Source organism: Anser anser, assembly GCF_964211835.1.
Source record: "Anser anser genome assembly, chromosome: Z".
Classification (NCBI taxonomy): Eukaryota; Metazoa; Chordata; class Aves; order Anseriformes; family Anatidae; genus Anser; species Anser anser.
Genome location: NC_139723.1, coordinates 4813605 through 4829387, shown reverse-complemented (window position 1 = coordinate 4829387; position 15783 = coordinate 4813605). Strand labels below are relative to the sequence as shown.

The window sequence follows — 15783 nt, the reverse complement described above, 5'->3', positions numbered from 1 at the left end:
AGGGGATATTAAAAATAAGAAAAAATCACGACAAGTCAGGAAGATTTTGGGATATCACTTTGCATAAGGAAATGTTCTGAATATAAATCCATGCAGATATGTTCTCACATTAAATCATCTATTTTTTCTGTCCTCCATCCTAAATATGCCAGAAGGAGATAAGCAACCTCTGAGGTCCAGCATGAAAGAAACATGCTTCAGAATCTTGCCAGAGCACAACCAAGGCAACACAGCAGAAGGCGGCTGAGGAAAGAGATTTTTCTACCTCTCCTGCTTTCTGTCAGCAAGGGGATGGAAGGACAGCAGAATGCTTGTTATGGCTTTTGCTCTGCTGACTATACATGCACAGACTTGTACCTGTCTATGCAGCACCTATTTTTGGTGGCTTTTCTGTAACCAGCCTTCCCTAAAACGATATCTGAGTTGGGACTGTGTCTCAAAGCTGCTTCTCGTCAGACAGTTTGCTGAGGCAGAAGTAATTTTGTTTGTTCTGGAGCACATTGAGACAAGGAGGAGGTTTTGAGTGTGTCCTGAAAGTGTTTCAGCATGGCGAGGACTGAAAAGGTGAAATGATATGAATTTTGGCTCAGAAGTTTAATTGTAATATGTAGCTAGAATTTAGGAGTGAGAGGCTCTGAAAGGCTAGCAGTGGAAAGAAATTTCAATGAAAAACTCAGGAGCTGATTGTTGGGTATCCGTTTCATGTAGGAAGAAGAAAAGCCCCCCAAATTGTATCAAATCTGGTTGTATACCTCATTCATATCCGCATTTCATCCTACATAAATAGAGGGTATCAGGCATAAACACTGGATCAGAAAGAACTCTCCTACATTTTTAACAGGCAGGGTGTGCACTTCCTCTACTAAATTCAGGAATTAAGAAAAATCAGAAATTCCTGCCCGTATCACACTCCTGTGTGTGTTGATCAGACACCTTTGCTCTCCTCAAAGCCTGGTTCAGTGTCATGCTGTTCTTACTCTTTTCAAGTTCCTTTACTTTTGAAAAAGGATCAGAAGCCATCCCACTGGTAGTTTCCCTGGCTTGACCTGCAGGTTGATTCTAGTTCTGGAAACTCCAGAGTGATTGCTAATTACACTCCTGAGTGATACTGGCACTGCCGTATGGAAAGCTAGATCAGAATTAGCCTTAGAACCATTTTAATGAAACTTCTACATTTTAGCCATTCGAATTTAGAACATCTGAGATTTCAAACAGATTTCAGAAAGATGGCTCTGAAATGATGTTCGCAGGCTGTTTACTCTTGCTGTTTCATTTGTCCAGCTGTCTTCTTCCATCTTTTCTACAATCTTGGGACAAAGTCTGTTTTTCAGCAAAACTTGATACGTTGTTCAGTTAGTATTCACAGAGCAAAGGTAGAGAAGAAGTCATTGCAAGAGGCTGTGTTTGGCGAGGGCTCAGCCTCTGCCTCTACATCCTTAGGTAATACAAGTTAAGACTTTTAAAAACAATTGCTATATTTGTGCTGCATCTGTCATGAGCATTTTCCATGAGTTGTTAAATTACTCCCACTAAATGATTTCATGGTTAGACTATTAATAAACTTGACTAGTTCACAGTCTCACAGATACGAAAGCGTTTTTGGAAACTCCCAAAATACCTCAGTTTACCCTGAAAGATAATGGATTAGAAGTCATCATCTGGAAGCCCTTGAGTGTGATCCATGTAATATATCTGTGGAATTTCACTCAGGAACTTTTGCACTAAGCCCCCGTAGTTTTAATTAAAACGCAGCATATCTTTTGTCAAGGTGGTCAGTCTAGATACAGAAAACAAAGTCTGCACAGGGTTGGCTAGTCCAGCGTATCCCTCTGTAAGCTGGTCCAGCAGACCCCTTGTAAAAACAGTCTTAAACCCTGGCACGACACCTGGAACGCGTTTTCTCTAACATGTTCTGTGGCATTTCCTGTGTAACTGGGCACTCTGACCCTAGACAAAGTTTTCACTATTTGTCCTGTGCATTTGTGTACTTTCATAATTAAAGCTTAATGCCTATGTGGCCATATTTACATATGGGACTCATTTTTCTTTCTTGGTGGGAATAGTCCCAGTGCATTAGCTGGCACTTTGCAGGTACCTACAAATTCCTCTTGTGCTCTTGTGTCACCTCTCTGTTTGCATTTTCACCCCCATACTCACACACACTGATATTGTCTCTTTTTTTCGTATGTGCACACCTTAATTCTACCAATCACTCACCTCTAACTGTACCCGTGCATCTGTAATTTATGCAGTTTCTCCTTTTGCCTCGTTGTTTCAAAATAAATTAGCAGGTGCATGCTTACACTTAACCATGTATGCCCTACACTATTGGAAAAGCAAAACCATACTAAACGGAGAAGTCTGACAGTCTTAGCTCTGGGTTTATTGTGCACGCTGACTTCTTCATTTGTACTGCATTAATTCCTTTCACTGCAAAATCAATATGCATATTCAGAGAAAAAGGGTTTACAGGGAAAAGGAAAAAAAAGGTTGTTTATATTATGTGATTTATCTAATTATCTTCTCCCTGACAGAGGTCTGTAAGGGATTTTCAGGGAGAAGAACATAAAAAACCAGGGCATATATGAATTCTCCCTTAAAATACCTCTCATTTTCAAGCAATAAGCAGTGGAAAATCTTCCTTTTCTCCTTCAGTGGGTAGCTGTGAAAGTATCGTCATGCTTCATAGGACAGATGGAGCTGTGTCCTGTGAACTTGACTGACTCCATAAGGATTTACCCAGGCTTTTGGTTTCCACAGTCCCACTACGTAATTACATGCAATGTGGACGTCATATTTCCTTGTGAACCTGATGCCTGATGCTTTCTTTGGACATCCCTTGGTTCCCGTATTTTTTGGGAGAGAGTACACAGTAACTCCTTGCAGATCTGCTGTCTGCACACCCTTCAGGTAAGGATATATTCCTAATTTCATTTATTTTCCAAGCTGAAGACTCACGTTTTTTGTAATGTCTCTTTCCAAGGAAATTTGTCTTCATCTCTTCATGTTCTATATTCCTTCTGAGTTGCAGTAACCTCTGTGTTATGTATCAGGGTTTCCCATGGTGAGAAAATAACTGCAGAAGATGTCGTAATGATATTCTCTAATTTAGTTCTCGGTTTCTTTCCAAAAAATTCCTAACGAACCAAAAAAGTTGCAGAAAAGTAACTTGGGCCTCCCACAAAGATAGGCAAATTTACTTCAGATGACTAAGTGTATGTAATGTATTATATTTTCACAGCCTTATCCTTGAAGGTGTAGAGTGTTGCTGTGAGTCAGCAACCGCAGTGCAATCTCCTCCAAGAGGCTGTCTGAAGCTTTGCTGACTGAAAGTTCAGTACCCGCAGTCTGAGAGTGCTGATGTACACCCGGCTGCTTTTCCCTGGCTACTCACTCTGAGCCAAGCACACTTGGGTCAGGAAACTCTTTTCAGCTTTCCCAGGTCAACTAATATGTAGTAAAGTACTCCATGGTTACATAAAGCAATTTTTTCTTGATAAATAAGTATCAAAGAGAAACAGATGTGTTGCATTTCAAACACCACTCTTCTGACATATATAGAGATATTTAGAACCAGGAAGGCAGATTTTTAAAATTATTACTATGAAATTGTTTCCTTTATAATGATTTTTTCTGTGATTTACTTTCTGTCGTTCAGAATGTAAGCAGGTAAATGCAATCAGTTGCAACTCCGCTGGATATTTTGGTGATCTGACTGCTGTTACCTCAGCGTGTCCACTCTTTGTAGTCAAATTTTTTATGATTTTTTTCTTGTTTCCTCCTTTTGAGCTGTTGCGATACGACACATGTTCATACATACTGGTCACAGGATGCTGTGCTCTCACTGTGAGACTGCACGACATAGGTGATGTACAGTGCTGTCACTGAATAAATGTTTTACCACAATGATGCTTATCAGGCAAATAAACTACCTTTATCACCGTTAAGCTTTTCCCATACAGTAATATGTATTCCACTTCATGTCTCCAGTCAAAGAAGGGAAACCTTCATAGCTAACAGAGATCAAACTCTCCCCTTCCCCAGCCTAAATGAGGCGGTATGTTTTCTAGTCTAAAACAGCGTATGGTTCACTGTCCAGACAAATAAAAACAAATACTTGTCATTGAAAACACTGTGCAGGATACGAATGAATCACAGTCAGAAGCACAAGGACAGAAGAACGTAGAAAAGACAATTAGAATGGCGCACCTCACAGCTTTTCTAAGTGATGTATCCATTTCAAATTCAACAGTCACAAAAGCATCCCTGTGTTAGCTTTGAACTATCTCCAGCAATTAAGCTGAGGCAGAATGGACTCATTCTGCTCTGATTGCATGCTCTGAAATCTGCTGCAAGAGGAGGAAGAAATACGTTCATCAGAAGAAATACCAGTTTGCCATAACACCTGCTAACAACAATTAAAGTTATCTTGGACATGTGTACATGATCTGCATGGAACGAAGTACATTTACCTGTTGCAGGTGCTCTGAATACGCAGTGTGAAGTGTCAAGCACAGCGTGTGAATACAAAATAAATGTGCCTTGACTTTGCTATGGCTACAATGTCTGAGCTTCTCAAAATCATGAACTCCAGAAAACCTGGGTTCCATTTATATGTGTAGGTGGGAACATTCATGGAAGAGTTAAAGCCTCGCTGTGCTCATAAAATTTCTGAGAATTAACGAAGAATAGGCTATGTTTGTCACTAGAGGCATAACCAAATTTCTTTCTGCTGTTTCCAGAGTAAATGGCCTGATTGTTTTAAAATCATTCCTCCTCCCTCCTCCTTGGACCCTCTAACCCCCCAGTATTTTACCTGGGAAACTGTTGGCTTTGTGTTTGAGGAAGGGTTGGGTATGAGTAGGTCACATCTATAACAGCAATGGTATAAACAGGAGCAGCAGCCTCTGCTTTCTCTTGTGAGGCATAATGCAAAAACCCTCAGGTACCACAGACCATTCACTTCAGAATTGCTCATCAAAGTGATATAGGTGAGCACAAAGTAAGAAACATTTAAAGAACTTGTGACCTCCACACTTCTGTTGCAACACACATATTTAAAAAATGTTTTAAAATATAGTTCAGAGCATCTAAAGCAAAGCAATCTGTATATGTATGATTATTTTTTTGAAAGGAAAACACAACAAAACGAAACAAAGAATGCAAAAGACTATTTGCTAAGTAATTCCTTTTCCAGCGCGGGTGTAGTGCTATCACTGCTAATCACACAGAGCACTGACTGCAGGAGCCTGTACTACCAGATGTGAATTCTGTAAGATTTCAGACAATATTACACTTCCACTGCTTTTCCAGAAATCTTTTGCTTATCCTTGCCAATAATGAGAAATAGTGTTTCTCTTGAGGAAAACATATTACATAATAAAACCACTGACATTTAATCTCAGTTTTAGCATCTAATTTTTACGCTGTGTCTAGCACTCCAATACTAGAAACACTGCTGTTTAAAAAAATTGTCATTACAGGCAGCAGGTAAATAACAGCACAGCTGTTTTCTTTCACAAGTATATTTAGAAACTAGGCCTTGTAATGCTATTATGGAAATTGCCACATTCACTAAGCACCTTAAGATATTAATAGCTTGTATGCATTAAAAAAACATCTGGTTAAAATAAAGTGATCCTTGTATTCTCAGAACTGAAAACTATAAATGTTGTGGGGTGGGGGGGAATCAACCCAAAAAGAAGTGCACAAGAGCAAGCAGATCAATTCTGACAAAGTCCCTATGAAGTTATGGCATGTTAGAGAATACACGTATAAGGGATAGGTCCAATGATAAATGATTTGGAAAATGAACATGCTTTTTATGCGTTTCTTGCATGGTTCTCTGCACTGGTAGGAGTTACAGGACATGAATATTAGGGAGTCTCGGTCCTTGTCAGGGATTAAATAGTTAGAAGCCAGGCAGTATCTTGCCTAGCTACTCTTCTAGCTCAAACATCAGGGCCAGATTCAGGCAGGCTCATGCCATGACTTCCAGGGCAGTGCTGCTGCAATCACTGTATTTCTGGCCCAAGGAGCACAATTCAATCATTAAAATTCAGGTTAATTGAAGTTAATGAGACAGGATTTCAATGTCACACCCTTAAGGGTATTTGGCCATGAACTCCCTTGTTCATAGTCCTCCCTGCAAAGTGAGAGCAGTGGTTTCCCTGATTGTCTGGTGGGATGATGCCTGGTGGGATGATGTGTGGTGGGGCACTGAGATGCTCAGGGCGGCACAGAAAGGCACTCGATTTTCTAGCCAAGCACAAGTGACAGGTACAGAGACCTCAAAAAACTTCTGTTTGTTAAAAATGTTGATTGTCTCACATACGACAGTGCAAAACATTAAAAATGGAACAAAATTTAAATTAATAAAAAATACACCACAGACACCGTATCACTAAGAAAGCCAGTAACTTTACTGATTTGTCTGCAAAATACAAATTATACCTTATTTCCAGCAGGAGAATCTTTTGAAATTTTTCCATTTTTGTTCACTACAGACAGCTGAATTAAGTCCCTTGAGATACACAGATGTGGTTTAACTTAGTTATAACATCTTGTCATCTAGTGGCGACAAAGTCCAGCTTATGCCGCTGTGAGCCTCTACTTTAATATTTGTTGCAAATGCTTGTATGCTCCCATTTACAAGCTATTTTGTTATCACCATTGTTTTATGGAAGCAGATCCCCATGAAAGAGAAGAAAAAAAAAAAAGAAAAAAAAAAGGATACAACAAACCATCTGAAGCAATCCAAGTGTAATGCCTGTGGTAACCCAGGTCTGACATTAGTTACTCCACAAAAGACTCTGGTACTGCAAATTTTTATTTTATTTTATTTTATTTTATTTTATTTTATTTTATTTTATTTTATTTTATTTTATTTATTTTATTTTATTTTATTTTTTAATGAGTTACTAAACTGACCTTTTTGATTCAAACTGAGGTACGGATCAGTCTGAGGTATGAGCAGGGAAAGTAAAAATGCAACACCTGATTATGAAAATAATCAAATGGGTCCTTTTGATGCAGGAGGTCTGTGGCTCAAAGCTTGGATTGCTCCACATCTTTGGTTAAAATATATTAACAAAAGCCTTTTATTACATCTACAGTCTGAAGCATTCTAACAGACACCAATGTTCCATCAGTCCTTCAAGAGACCTGTAGTGGCAGGAAATTAATGCCATATAACTGACGACATCACAGCAGATGGCACAAACAGGAACAGATGAAGTATGCCATGCTTAGGCAACAGCCTTTATTGAGGTTTCAAGTGGCTTTTAAAAAATTACAAAGCATTTACCTTCAAGGCGAAGGAAAAAATGAAAACAAAACAGCTCTGTTAGGACTATAGATAAAAGAGGGTATATAGGATAACACATACAATACAAAAGGGTTGACATCCTTGAAAACAGTCTATGAGTTCTTTTATTCTCATGTTAGCTTTACCTGAAAAAGATCTGAGGACAACAGATATTTTTATATTATTCATTAAAAACTGCTAAATTCCTCTTCCAGGAAAAATATAAGCCATTTTGTTATAAAACACAACTTTTGAAAAACACTGAAATGATAAAAGCTTTACTGTGAATGGCTCAATGCATACAATATACAGATTGTGCAGGTTGGGTATACCATATAATTGTCACCAGCAATTAAACATTAAACAACAACACCTTTTAATAGAGGTTAACTTAGCTATAACAATATTTGTAGATGTCTAGAATGCCACTTCAGGTGTTTGAACTTGCAATTAAGAATGTTGCCTAAAACATTATATAGCATGGGTTAAGGTAAAGTAAATGTTAATACTCTTTCAGGGCTCTGCCCCAAACTCCTTAAATACAAAGGAATCACACAATAAACCCAAATAAGCTTTGCAAATACAATAAATGGTAAGGTACAGATAAAGGAACAGAGAAAGGTAGACAGTTATAGTTTACAGAAAGTGACTTCACAATCAAAGTTGTGCTTCTTATCATTAGATCAGTTTGCAAATATGCATTATCCCCCACAATTTCGCCAGTACATGTTAGTTGCCCTCAGTAGCAGGAACAAGAGGGATGACTGGCGTTAATTTTCACGTGATTCTATTCTATTTGTGTTTATATAAAAATCACTGTCAGAATTAATATACAGTGCCCAGGCAATACGTTTCACGCTACTTTCCGCTTAGTTACTTGCAGTAATATATTACACTGCATCTTCCTTAAATATGTTATCTTTTCTTTTTCATGCGTTGCTGAGGCAAATCGCAAGGTAAACTATTTATATGGCTATTCTTCATATTTCAATAGACCAAATCCCCTTCCCCACTGACAAGTTTCTACTACAATACTGATAAAGTTGTATTTCTTGTTGAAATGTCAAAGTACATTTGCGATATATTTGCATATTTTTGACACACCAAAGTTTAAAATTCTCATAAGAGAATATGAGTATAGATTCATCTGAAGGTGAAGAAAGTGGTTTTGAAAAACAGTTTTGTGTTTTAAAATTAATTATGGGCCCCATTTTCCCTCCCGATTTTTTTTTATTTATTTTTTATTTTATTTAACATGCGTATCTTTTTCTTTTACCCTGCATATCGCCACGCGAGATAAGGTGGATGCATTATTAGCACAGTATTCTGCTTAAATAGTTTCCAGATAATGCACTAGCCCCTGCACGGCTGAAAGTGCCTGTAAGGCAGGCTTCTGTAAGTCACGGTAAGTGAAAAGCGTATGTCCTAAAGCACGCTGCAGTCTGTTAGTCATCTGCTGCTACAGGGAGGTAGACTCTACCATCGAGCAGTGCGCAGCAACTGCATGTTTAGAAGGGAAACAGGTTGTCGGTTTCCCTTAAGACAATGCTCTGTGCTGATATTTAGCTGTTGCAGCATATCTGTGTCCTTCATCAGAGTCTCAAGGTACGTGAGCGAGAGCCGAACAGCTCTCGGAAAGAAGAGAATGATTACAGTCCTACTATGGCACTAACATGTTGCTCGAACACAGTTTCCCTCCAACAGAAAGGTTAAACTGAAACATGTGAACAACCGGTTTTCTTCTAATAAGCAAGAGGGAAAGAGAGGAACTAAAAAAAAACGATACTTCCCTTCTGGTCAAGCTGCTTTAGTCGAAGAAACGATATGAGGCAGGAGACAAGGAGGGCGCCGTATGCCGAAGCAAATCTTTCTAGGGCATAAATGCACGGGCAGCGCTGTTCAGCAACGTCCCTGCTGTGAGACAACGTGACTGCAGAGGTCCGTGAAAACCACAGCGGCCTGGCCGCCAGCATCAGCCATGCACTGCAAACCGGTCCTGTAATTGGCGGTCTCTCTGAAAGCTTTAAATCTGAGAGAGAGGAGAGTCACCTTTGCAACAGGTGGGACCGCCGAGCCAATCCCTCGCCCGCTGCTCTCCCTACTGCTCCTGGAAATGTTCACCTGCACTCAGGTAACTGGCAGCCGCTAGAGCTGTACGTCCGATTCTAACAGGCAGAATACCAGCCTCGCTTGTGAGGAAGGGCCAAGCGATGCCGCTTTGTCATTTACCCCACGGGAATCTACAAGATACGCAGGACGTGAAGTAGTAGAAGGGCCCTCAACTTGTTACAATGCACAAAACAGCATGAAAGAACTAATCAGTATATACAATGAATTGCAGTTCACTCAACTGATTGTAAAATGTTGTATTAAAATGACTTTAAGTTGTTACACCATGGGTAAATTCAAACTTTTTACAGATCAGTCTCTCAACACCTGACTTCGATCTGTAAAATGTATGCCCAGTAAAATAAAACTGAAAGAAAATAGTTAAATGTGCAACTGCACAAATATAATTCCCCACTATTAAGATAACAAAAACTTTTGCTATTACCATAATTATTATATATATTAGAAAGCTATACACAAGCATGTTAATTTCACAGATTTTTTTTAAAAGATTCTTAATATTTTATATAATTAGAAATACACATTTCAAAAACAAAACTTCTGCAAAGAGAAAACAGTTATCTTGGTTAGCAAAGCATGGAGTTCTTCATGGCTTAGGGTAGTGCTTTCTATACAAAAAGTCCTCTGTTTTCTTCAGGACTGTTTAAAAGATTAGCGAAGCTATCAAGGAAAAAAGAACACATTTTGGCTTAAGGAAACTACAAAAGCCACAAATGCTTTGCAAACTCTGTCTTACTTTTTAATATGAAAATAAGCAAAATGTAATGTACATATTTTTATATTTTTTATTTAATAAGTGATGCAGACCCAGAATTTGTTAAAATTAAATATGTTAGCCCTCGAACTCAACTTTATTTTTTTTTCTTTTTTCTTTTTTTTTTTTTTTACAAGTATGGTCCTCTGTAAATGTTTTGATCCTTCTTAAACTGAGTGCCATACTCCAAAGATATGCCTGAATGTTTCCGAGCATTTTCGGTGCGTTAGGTGACCCAGTCTTTTTCCAGCATGGATTCACGGCCACCCAACTGCTGGGTCTGTCAAAACATCTGTACATTTTCTATATGTTGCATAACAGCTGCTTTCTCTCTCAGTAAAGGCCTGCCATTGCTGGCAGACGTTTTCCTTTTGTCTATTTACATGTAAATAACGTTGAACCTGCAACATGACACTATCTATTGTAACATACATTTTGCAAGGGAGCACAACAGTGAGAAGAAGTTAGCCTTAAAATCTATTTTGTACAAGTGTTCTGTTGTACAGCTCAAGTGCTAAGCTTATCTCAGCATTTCTGTTTATCCTTATACTGTATCACTGAGGCAATTTAAAAGTACTTTTACAAAACAGAGTACCTGACTTTTTTTTTTTTGTTTGTTTGTTTTTTTTTCCACACACGGCACATATAATGCATATCGACCCCCCCTCCCCCCTCCCCTCCCCCATTAAGGTATAGCACACACACACTGCAAGAAAAAAAAAAAAAAGAAGAAAAGAAAACCTAATAGGTAATAACGTTATCATGTCGCCCATCCTTCAGAGAGCCGCATGCGCTTGACAGAGGGGCTTTCCCTTTCGTCCGGCGAAGGTCTGGTGAGTCCAATGGGGGAGTGGAATTCGTTCCGGTGGTCTTCGCGGTCGCTCCCGTCGTAGGAACTGCTGCAGCTGCTCAAGCTGTCAACGGGAGATCTCCCCGCCTCGTGGCGCGTGTGCTGTGGGTATCTCGAGGGTGTGGTGGTACGGTCTCTAGGAGGAGAAACAGGTTCTGACTTGATGTTGAGGCTTTGAGTAGAAGGCAGGGAGAGATTTGTACTCTGAGATAAATGAGTGCTAGTGCAAGCTCTGTAGGAGGAAAGGAAACCCAGTTACAGACGGAGGAGGCATGGAGCCCCCGGAAATGCACAAACACTCACACAAAACACCAGTGTAAAGGCTCACGCAGTACCAGAGAGCATGGGGACGCTTTTCTGGGCACAATTTGGAAACGCAAAGAGGCCGAAACGTCGCGACAAAAACGGTCGGCTTGAGTGGGGCACACCTGAGGTTTGTGAGTAGGCCTCTCTCTCTGTCTCCTCAAGAGTCACAACAAATTTGGGAAGCTGAGCCTTTGCACTGTTGGAACCACCTGCAGGTTTCGTTATCGTTAATGCTTGTGTGTGTGTAGGCACCGTGTGAGACAGGGGAGGCATGGACTCTTGCTGGGATCAATTCAATTACATTTGTCCCTGTTCATTTTGACATGCAACTTCAGATGTAAAACGGAAACCAAAATTTGGGCCCTGTACAATTTATCTCTTTCAGAACAGAGTTGAACTTACTGGTCCTTGGGCTAACATTTATAAAATTACACAGGCTGGGTGGGATTTAGATATGTCTTTATAGTACAGCTCTATTAATTCTTAATTCAACACAGAACATTTGTGAATAAACTACCAAAGAGAAGTTGAAGAGCTGTGGAAGATGCCAGAGGGTTGCCGTGCTTGCATGTCAGACAACCCAGCTCAGAGGATGTTCAAAATTCAAGAGAAACTGATACCCTAGAAGTATTCAGAGGCTGTATACCTATTCTGAGTTCATTCTCTTTCAGTGCATCCTTGTGCGCAGGTAATGGCACAAGAAATTTGAAGTAGGCAGGGTTACCAGTGAGTACTTTAGTTCTATGGGAGAAAATGAGATTGCTTGTATCTGCAGAATGTTTTGTACAAAGTCGCCACCTACCGGTAAAATCTGACTTTGTTTATTATTTTTTATTTTTATTTTTTATTTTTTATTAAAATTCAGCTATGAATGTGCGCTTCCCTCTATGCCTTATGTATTGATCCACTTCAGGGACCATCTGCTAGGTTGAAGTTACAGTCTAACCCAATTTCAAGGTTTCTAGTAGTGAGAAATACTGAAGACAGTCGGAGAACGGGGCACTCAGCCTCACTGAGACTCTAACCCAAAGGTGCAAGCAGAAGAAATACTTGGATTCAGAAGTATTTTTTTTTTAAACATGTAGAAGAAAAAAAAATAAGTTCAGATGTAGTCTTTTCTATTTATTGAGGTATTCCACTTTCTCTAATATCTCACTGACTGCGAGTTGAGCTTTACTTAAGCAACAGTTATTGTAACTGATGAAAGCCAAAACATCATTTTCTTTTGTTTTGACAGATTTACAGTGGAACTATATGGCGTCATTACTGAATGATATCAGATGCTGTTTTCAGGAATCATTTCAGTGTTTAATAATGGATGGGTCTTGTTAGACAACAGAGAAAACAGGACGTTCTGCCTCCAACTGCTTTCATCTACCTTTCATTCCTATACAGACAAGTGTGTCAGCATTTGCAACGTCACACAGTATGTGAGTAATAGCCCTCACAGGAGCAAACGTAGGCAGTTTTTGGCAAAGAGAACATTTTTTTTTTTTCTTTTATAACTATGAAATTAACATATTTAAGAAACTGTAAATATCAAACTTGGTTATTACACTCTAGAGAAATATCCCACTCTTTTTTTTTTTTTTACTATTTTTTTTCCTCAAAAAATGTTGAAAAGAATCCAACAAGAATCAAAAATACATTCCTGGGTTTTGTTTTGCTTTTCATTTCCAGTGACTTTATTTTTCAGTCCCTTCGGAGATGCTAGGACTGTGGGAAAACAGGCTGCCGGTTTAGCAAGTGTGATAAGATTACATATGATTTTGGATGTCAAGCTTATAGCTAAGCCTGCAAGTGCCTTAATACAGGATGGTGGATCCTGGGGATTTGATCTAGGAGTGTTTGATGTGACCAGATGATGTGTCACTTTGCAAAGCAGGGGACAGTTAAAAACCCATGCTAGTTAAAAACAGCATTAGTCAGTCAATTTTGTTCACATGGACCCTACTCACATTCTATTCTGGGACAACCTGTAAAAAAACCTAGACAGACAAGCTGTATTACCTAAGAAATAGATTTAGTACTGATACAGTGCAATGCTGCTTCCTTAACAGTGTTTCTGAAGTGAATGTGAGAATGCATCTCAATAGACCTTCTTTAGGTTCCTTGTGCTTCCTGAGACGCATTATGTAAATACCTGGCATGAAAGTTTTTGGCAGTATTAAAAATGCTACAGGTAGGTCTGCATTTTGAGGACATTTTTTGTAAATTGAAAAAAAGGTTTACGAAGACATTTTGGCAGGTAAGGACTAATTTTTTCTAGGTTTTAAACAAAAGAACTATTTAAGCTATTGCTATGTATTATTTATTTATTTTTCTTTTAAGATTCTGTCTGAAAAAAAACTTCTTTTTTTTTCCCCTATAAATCTGTTTCTGAAATTTATTATCTTTTTGTTGTTGTTGTTGGCTGCAATCTTAGATATTTGGTTAAAATTTTCTGAAATGTTTTTACCAGAATCTCACGTAAACTGATATGGTTAATTGCAAGGGAAACCTACTATTACACATAGAAGTCAATGGTGAAAGAGTACCTACTTAGGTGCAGTCTTTAAGCTGTTTTCTCAGCAGAGGATGGATCCCTATTTGGAATAGAAGCTGTATTATAAAAATATATATATAATTCTTTATGCTAGTAATTTTTTTTGTGTGTGTATGCATGTGTGTGAATGCAGAAACAGCTTCATATAAATAAGTAACTTCGGTCCAGGCTTGTGCTATTTTCATCATGTGAAACCTACACTAAGTTCATTGAAAAACAAACAGGTTTTGAATATGGAAAATCCACAGAGAAAATAAAGCAAATGACTTTAAAGGATCGTGTATAACTACAAGCACCCTCTAAGTGCCACGCAATATGTTATTGTTGATGTAATCATCTGTTTCCTTATATTTATTGTAAGAAAACATGTAACTTTACTCTTCCTCATTGTCCCTGTAAAGTTTAAATTTTACACAGCAGTTCCTGCTCAGATCAGCGTGAGTGCAAATGTGACGTTGATTTAGCAGCAACATGGGAGAAGTGCTGGTTCCTATCCAGGTTCAACATTATACAGCGACTCTGCTCTGCTGTGTGAGAGGTGGGAAGAAGTGGGATCAGTTCTGTGTGGGTCTCTGTCTGTCTGAGTCTTCAGCTGGTATGGGAGTCCAGCATGCACAGACAGCAGTGCAGGTCTGACTAGCTGACCAGATGATGTGGGCATGCATCAAGTGGGCTTTTACAGAGGGAGAAAAAGTTCTATTAAAGGGAGAAAGCACCTCTCGTTTCTTTCCTTTTATGCCTAAACTTGTTTCTCTAAATCTGTGTACCTTTCTGCTTCATATATATATATATACATATATGAAATATATGAATTTATATATTCACTAGGAAATAGAAAATTCACAGTAAAATTTAGTTATGTCTGTAACTAGGAGAACACTGGATATTTTTGACCTGTTTGTAATGCAACCTTCCCTCCTCCCCTCTGTCTTTCAGGTAGAAGCAAAGGGTTTGTGTTTGTTTGTTTGTTTTTATATTCTTTTGTTTTTAATATTTTTGATCAATGTAAAAGCAGAATAACAATTTCTGTGTCCAGATATTTTGATCAGCACTCGCACTTTATGGTTCACACTGTCAAAGGAAGTTTCTAAACACAGAATATTATGAAACTGAATCACTGGAGTATCTTATTTACAATGGTGGCATAAGAAAAATTCTCCATCTGAAATATTTAAGGCTTTCATTCAAAACAAGCAAGTTGGCAGAAGTGATACACAAATTCACAAAACATGATGTCACTGCATCTAAATTTTTCAGTAAAAAGAGTTCAAAGGAAAATATTTAACCATATCTATCTCTGGCGATGAGCTAATCAAAATTAGCTCTGATAATAAGCTTGCTGGATAAGAAATACAGAACAAATCAACAGTATAAATTTATTTAAGTCTTTCCTTCAGCTTGGCTGAAGTTTGGAGAAACTTCTCTTATGTAAACAGTTATTTATATTGAAGATTCTCGAAATGAAATACTTTGACCGCATTTCTATGCCTGCACTTATATTTTAGGAAAGCCAAAATTTCAACTGTGGATGGTACTTGAGGAAGAAAAGATCCTCTCTTAAACTGAGAAATACAGAACGAGAACATTTTCTATCTAATGGACTGGTGCCTAAAGAATTTAGATTATTCATTTAAAAATTAGGAATGGAGTAACCTTCTCTCTGTAACATGAGAGACGTTGAAGCAATATTCAGACAAAACTCTTAAGTTCTGGGAGGAATACATTTTGATTTTTAATCGAATTAATGTGTATTTTTTTCCAGACATAGACCTAGTTAAAAAGCTGAAAAAGTACTATTTTATTTTTTAATTAGAATGTTGAAAAGTCTGACTTGTTTTAATATCATAGTCATGTCAAAAGAGACACTACTCTGCAATTCTGTCCTGCTCACC

At 38.3% G+C, this 15783-nt stretch overlaps 1 protein-coding gene across 18 annotated transcripts in view; it reads right to left on the bottom strand.

The window, feature by feature from the left end:
- Nucleotides 1-6400: 6400 nt before the first annotated feature.
- Nucleotides 6401-15783, bottom strand: part of MEF2C (myocyte enhancer factor 2C) — a 140673-nt gene continuing 131290 nt past the window's right edge. For 9 of the 18 annotated variants that reach the window (XM_083817179.1, XM_083817176.1, XM_083817178.1 and 6 more), the window contains one exon: nt 6401-11272. In XM_083817179.1, coding sequence (XP_083673305.1) covers nt 10951-11272 — 322 coding nt within the window. In that variant the 3' untranslated portion in view covers nt 6401-10950. The remainder of the gene's footprint in view (nt 11273-15783) is intronic. The other 9 variants (XM_083817168.1, XM_083817170.1, XM_083817172.1 and 6 more) reach the window with 1 other exon arrangement.